The sequence below is a fragment of the Lycium barbarum genome, chromosome 8 (genome assembly GCF_019175385.1).
Source record: "Lycium barbarum isolate Lr01 chromosome 8, ASM1917538v2, whole genome shotgun sequence".
NCBI lineage: Eukaryota > Viridiplantae > Streptophyta > Magnoliopsida > Solanales > Solanaceae > Lycium > Lycium barbarum.
In genome coordinates, this window is record NC_083344.1 from 98,454,960 (window position 1) to 98,462,179 (window position 7,220).

General features: G+C 40.1%; 1 protein-coding gene across 1 annotated transcript; it reads right to left on the reverse strand.

The window, feature by feature from the left end:
* Nucleotides 1-245: 245 nt before the first annotated feature.
* On the reverse strand, nt 246-995 carry LOC132608001 (uncharacterized). Its single transcript, XM_060322086.1, has one exon. The coding sequence runs from the start codon at nt 993-995 to the stop codon at nt 246-248; it is 750 nt and encodes a 249-aa protein (XP_060178069.1).
* Between the last annotated feature and the right edge of the window lie 6,225 nt (nt 996-7,220).

Here is a 7,220-nt window from a genome sequence, read left to right on the forward strand (position 1 = left end):
GATTGTGCCATTCCTTGATATTTCTTTGGTTTGTTAAACTTGAAATCCTCTAGGAAACCATTCAACCTGTAGCATTTGTCAATAGAGTGTCCTGTCTTTTTGCAATAGTTGCAGAATAGAGAGTTTTTCTTAACACCATAATTGCTCTTTTATCCTTTGTGGGTATTAAACTTTCTTATTGCTGAACTGTTAGTCATTAAAGTTGTTGAGTCTCTTGGATAAACAGGATTAGCATGAATTTCTCTTTATTTTTCATCTTGAACAATAAGTGGGTAAGCTTGACCAATACTGGGTAGGGGAGAAGACATGAGAATATTTCTTCTAACCCCTATGAATGTGTCATTTAATCCCATTAGGAACTGAAGCAGTCTTTCATCTTCATGAGCCTTGACACGTTTCTTCTTTGCACCACAAATACACTCACAAGAGCAACTGGAAAAAGTGTTAAGGGCATCTAGTTCATCCCACAAACTCTTTATTTTAGTGAAATAAGTTGAAATGCTAGTATTTCCTCGAACAAAAGCATTGAGTTCCTTTTGTAATTGAAATAGTTTAGCACCAGATGCTTGACAAAATCTGTCTTCGCGGTCTTTCCAGAGGCTTTTGGCATTAACTAAGTACAAGACACTTTCAGCAATCTCCTTAGAGAGTAAATTAAGGAGCCATAACAAGACCATGTCATTACATCTAATCCAAGCTTTCAGAAGTGCTGAATCAGATGTGGGAACAGCTAGTGATCCATCAGTGAATCCCAACTTGTTCTTGGCTGAAAGGGCTATGATGACTGCTCTTCTCCAGCCACCATATCTTCTTCCATCAAACACAATGGAAACTAGACTCATCCCTGGATAATCCAAGAGATGGATGTAGAAAGGATGACAAGAATCTACTACATTTTTTGTAGCAATTCCAGCAGAATCAATAGCATCACCAACTATGGTGGTTTCTGCTGTTGTTTCAGTATTTTCATTTATATTTTCTGGTAAACTAGCCATAGCAGGAAATGTAAAGCAAGTAAGTAGAGATGTAAGATGTAAAAAAAACAAGAAAAGAAACTGATCGAGCTGCTATTTTTGCCAAACAACACTTTGCCAGTGATAATTTTCGCTCGGTTGATGAATGAGCAAAGAGAGCGACTAATTTTGATCTTGAAAAAGTACAAAAAGGCAATTGGGTGGTGTATTGTGGATATTCAAGGAATTTCTCCCGGGATTTGCACCCATAAAATCTAACTTGATGAAGATTCTGAATCGAGTGTTGAGCACCAAAAGAGATTGAATCCTCCTATGCAAGTGGTTAAAGTGAAAATCATCAAGTGGTTAGATGTCGATGTTGTGTACCCAATAGCGGATAGCCTATGGGTTAGTTCAGTTCAATGTGTACCCAAAAAGGGTGGGATCACCGTTGTGCCCAATGAGAAAAATGAATTGATTGCAACTCGTACGGTTACCGGTTGGAGAGTGTGCATGGACTATAGAAAATGGAATTGTTGGACAAGAGGGATCATTTTTCAATGCCTTTCATGGATCAAATGCTTGATAGGCTTGAAGGAAAAGATTTATATTGCTTCTTAGGTGGCTACTCGGGGTATAACATAGTCACTATTGCCCCAGAAGATCAAGAGAAAACCACATTCACTTGTCCCCACAAGACTTTTACTTTCAAGAGAATGCCCTTTGGGTTATGCAATGATCCCGTAACTTTCCAACGTTGCATGATGTCCATCTTCTCCGACATGGTTGAGGATTCCATTGAAATCTTCATGGATGACTTTTCCGTAGTTAGGGACTCCTTTGATGATTGCTTGGGGAATCTAGCCCAAGTATTAAAAAGATGTAAATAAACGAACTTGGTGCTCAGTTGGGAAAAATGTCACTTCATGGAAAGGGAAGACATAGTCTTGGGGCACAAAATTTCGAAGAAGGGGCTTGAGGTTGATCAAGCCAAAATTGAAGTTATTGTTAACCTTCCTCCTCTTATCTCCGTCAAAGGTATTCAAAGGTTCCTTGGGCATGCCGGGTTTTATCAGAGGTTCCTCAAGGATTTCTCAAAAGTGGACAATCCTCTTTGCAAGTTATTGGACAAAGAATCAAAATTTGTGTTTAATGATGTTTGCCTAAAGGCTTTTAATTGTTTGAAAGAGAAACTCACATCATTTCCCATAATTATCCTCCAGATTGGGCTAAGCCTTTTAAGCTCATGTGTGATGCAAGTGTGTTTGCAATGGGGGCTGTGCTTGGCCAAAAACATAAAAGGATCTTTCATCTGATTTACTATGCAAGCAAGACTCTCAATGGTGCCTACTCGAACTATACGATCACCGAGCAAGAGTTTCTTGCCATTGTCTTTTCTTTTGAGAAATTCTGTGCTTACTTGTTAGGAACCCATGTGGTTGTTCACACCGATCATGCGGCTCTTAGTTACCTCATAACAAAGAAAGATGAAAATCCGAGGTTAATACGTTGGGTCCTTCTATTGCAAGAATTTGACTTTGAAGTCAAGGATAGGAAGATTTTTGAAAATCAAGTGGAGGACCATTTGTCTCACCATGAAGAACGTGGGCATCCATTGAATGGCCCTGAAATCAATGAATCATTTCCGGATGAGCAAGTTATGGCAGGGTCACATGATATGATTCTGTGGTATGCCGACTTTGCTAATTATCATGCTAGTGACATCATGCTGGAATATTTGAATTTCCACCAAAAGAAAAGTTCTTGAGTGATGTCCGAAAATTCTATTGGGACGAGCCATATCTATTCTGAATTTGCGCCGACAACATCATAAGGAGGTGCATTCTCGAAGTGGAGATGATGCCTATCATTGAGGCTTGTCACTCATCACCTGTTGGTGGACACCATAGTAGCTTAAGAACAGCGACTAAGGTTCTTCAAAGTGGCTTTTATTGGCCAACAATCTATCAAGATGCTTATGACTTTGTGAAAAGTTATGATTAATGTCAAAGGCATGGGGGCATCTCAAAAAGGCATGAGCTACCAAGGACACCGATTCTTGAAGTTGAATTGTTCGATGTTTGGGGAATTTATTTTATTGGTCCATTTGTGAGTTCCTACAATAACAAGTACATTCTTGTGGCGGTGGAATAGGTGGAAGTCGTCGTGCTTGCTAATAATGAAGGAAGAAGTGTCACCGCATTCTTGAAGAAATATGTTTTCTCAAGGTTTGGGACTCCAAGGGCAATCATTAATGATGAGGGCTCTTATTTTTTCAATCGGTTATTCAAGAGTTTCCACCTCTTACCATCCCCAAACAAGTGGATAAGTTGAAGTGTCAATTAGGGAGATTAAGAGCATACTCTCTAAAACGGTAAATGCAAATAGGACCGATTGGTCAAATAAATTGGATGATGCTCTATGGGCATACAGAATGACCTACAAGACACCAATCGCCATGTCTCCTTATCAATTGGTGTTAGGAAAAGCTTGTCATCTTCTGGTGAAACTTGAACATAACGCATTGTGGGCCTTGAAAAAGTTGAATCTAGAATGGTGTGATGCCTCAAAATTGATGAGGGAACAACTTAATGAACTGGATGAATTCCGATTTAGAGCTTATGTTAGCTCTCCACTCTACAAGGCCCGCATGAAACACTTCCATGATAAGAAGATCTTGCAAAGAGAATTTATCCTCAGGGATCATGTGTTATTGTTCAACTCAAGGCTCCGATTGTTTTCCAAAAAATTAAAATCCAAATGGTCCGGTCCCTTTGAAGTAGCACAAGTGTGCTGGTATGGTGCAATTGAGCTTGTTTCGCCCAGATGGAGAGCATTTCAAAGTAAATAGGCAGCGAGTTAAGCACTACTTGGGTTTACCTAATGAAATGAAGATAATTGAGATCACCTACCTTAATGAACCATGAAACGGGTGAAATCGTCATGCCGTGACGTAAAATTAAGCGCTTCTTGGGAGGCAACCCAAGTTTTTACTTTCATGTTGTATGATATTTTTTATTTTCGTGATGTTTTTGATGTTTGTTTGTGTGTTAGGACTCAAAATATTGAGAAACTTGGGAAAAGTTTGAGTGAAGTGAGCAGGGAGAAAGGCTACACAGGTCCATTTTACAGATCGTTGAACTGACCGTAAAATATTTTACGGGTCGTAAATCGGAGAGTAAAATCTGATGCACTGGAAATTGCAGGGTGAAAATTCACGGGCCAAAGGTGCAAATTCACGGACCGTAAAAGTTTCTACAGTAACTTTTATGGGCTGTAAAATTGCTACAACCACGACATCAGGTAAGTCACTTAAAGAAACATAGAACAGGCCGTAAAACCTGTTTTTGGAGTGCAAAAATGCAGCATAAAAAAAAAGAAAGGTTTAAATACCTAATCCAAATCCTACTCTCCCCTACTCCATCAAATTCAAATCGTTCCCTCTCCTACACCTATAACCGACGCGATTCTTCTCCTATAACCTTCCCATCTCACAAATAATTATTCTCCCTCAATTACAAGGCAACACCAATCGTGCTTCTCATTCTCCCATCACCATCCTTTTCAGTTTTGTTTTTCTGTGGTTCTATTCTAACTAGAGCACGTAAGTTCTTCAAGTTCTTTCAAGTTTCGTCGACCACAAGATATGTTAATGCTTCATGCTTCACTCTCAGTGGTAATGTGTGTATTCTCCTTCGTATTTGAGACTCATTTGGATAAGAAGATTTGTTTTCTTTACAAAGAATTCCACCTAGGGTTTAATTTTTTGAAATATAGCCTTTGGTGGGTTCGATGTTTGAAATGGATTATTTAAATTAGTTGGGGGGTCAGATTTGGTATGTGTGTTGCTAATATAGGGGTTGTTTCAACATCCCAACGAGTCGGAGGGCATTTCAACCATTTATATTCAGAAATGGAGGAATGGTAGTTATACCTGCCAACTATTCGATGAAATAACTCAAAGAAATTTGGATGTGGTGAAGTCTGAGTAGCCTGAATTCATGAAATTCTCCCGTTGTGTAGAATTGTGTGTAATATTGTGCTTGAATTTGGAAAATGTGTCACTCAGTGGTTATACAGAGTATTTCATGGACCGTCAATTTATTTACGTCCCGTGAAATGGTACCGTAAAATAAAGTTGGTTCATTGCATTGATATTGCAGAAATTAAGGTAGGATTTACGGACCGTGAAATATTGTACGGTCCGTGAAATTCACCGTAAATTGTAAGTTGAAAATTTGTGTTTCTGTTGAAGTAATTATGGTCGAATTCACGGACTAAAAAAAATTTCACGGCCCGTGAAATCTATCGTAAATTGTAAGTTGAAAAAATGCCTTTTTGTTGAAAGAATTATGGTCGAGTTCACGGACCGTGAATTGAATGCTAAAAAAATCAGATTCTACTAATAGATTTATAGTCAGTTTCACGAACCGTAAAACTTTTTACGGATGGTGAAAGCCCACCATATACTGGAGGTTGTCAAATAGCTTTCTATTGCTTGTTTTACGGTAGGATTTACGGCCGTAAAACACTTTCACGGTCCGTGAAAGATTTTACGTCCTGTTAATCCTACCTGATTTTGAGAAGAATATCTTTGAGCCTTAACATTATTTTTCTTTCCTTTTTGTTATCCTGTTTCCACTTATATGAAAATACCAAAAATAGTGGTTCGTTTTTTCTATTGCTTGTCCTCAACAAGTATGCATCCGAAGAATCCATTCAAATGGGGATCATCGCAAGCAACTAGTAGGGGTAGAGGCAAAGGCAGACTGAAGGCCGCATCCCGACTTAGAGATATGCCTATTGACACCGAAGAGCATTCGGTTGAGGTACCTTTGGAGCTACCCACTCGGCAACTAAGAAGTGCTCAAACTCATGATTCCTCCCAGTCTGAAGAGAGGGTATCCGCTTCTTTCTCAGCCAGTGCTAGAGACTAAGGCACTGAACAAGAGAAAAGCCAAAGGTCTGGTAGCCAAAAATCTGATTCCGAAACTCGGAGACGCCATGAGGTTCGTATGAAGGAAAGATCTGATAATGCCTTCCGGTTCTCAGTTCCAGGGTCGCAATAATTGTTTGAACAGGGTTTGGAGCTGGTAAAAGCATGAGGAAAGCCAAGGTGAAGCATATGGGAAGAATAGCGGATAAATTTTCAAGGGCTGAAGGCATTTCCCAACATCCTAGCAGTGCTGCATCATTACAATTGGGAATTTCTAAATGAGCCTTTGGGATAGTTCGTGAGTTTCACGCAGCCTAGGGGGCGACGATGTTGAATTCTCAGAACAAATCTCAAAAACGAAATAAGCCAAAACGGTTGGAAAAAGTGGTGGTACGGCGAGTCACAATTGATATTTCACCAGCGGCCATCAATTCATTGTATTTTTGGGGCAGATTATAGAGCACCGACTAATTTATATGAGATTGATTACAAGATTGCTGCGTGTAAAGAGGATAAAATGTCTTAAATGCCGTGGATTGCCTCGATAATTTCAGCAAAGGAAGATCCACCGTGGCGCCCCAACCTAAAAGCGCCAATCTTCCAAAGGGAACTCTCACTTGAGGCTAAGTTTTGGTGGACCATAATCCACACCCCGATTCAGCTAACTCAATCTGATAATGCACTCACCCCGGATAGAGCAGTCCTTCTAGCGGCTATAATGTCTAAATATAACATTGATCTGGGTCTCCTAATCGCTGAAGAAATCCAGTTGTGGGTATTGCAGCCTCATACTTCATTGATTTTTCCATGCCTTATCACCCAGTTGTGCGAAAGGGATAATATTCATAAAATGGAAAATCGGGACCACTACACCAAGGCAGTTCATGTTTCTGACATCATGAAAATCAAAGATGAAATGCTTAACGAGGAACGACTTAAGGCTGCACAGTTGGCCGCTGACCCCTTTGCCACTTCAGGTTGAGCCACTTCTTGACACCACCACAGAGTTTGCCAGTGTTGCCATGTTGATATAACGCCCGCCACCACTGGTAGTGCCACCACTGCAGCACCACCTACTACTCAGGTAGAAACCTCTTTAGTAGATCCCATACCACCAGCAGCCTCACCACCTGGGTGCGTGGTCACACTCAATATTGAAACTTTCAGAGATTATGTGGCCAAGATAGATCGAACAAATGAACAAGCCAACAGGGTGGTGTCCCAGTTGCACTAGTTTGTCGAGAGGGCAATCAAGCATGCTTCGAAACTACTGCAAAAATCCATTGAGAAATCCCACCAACAAATTCACTCCAGAATTGATGGGCTCGAAA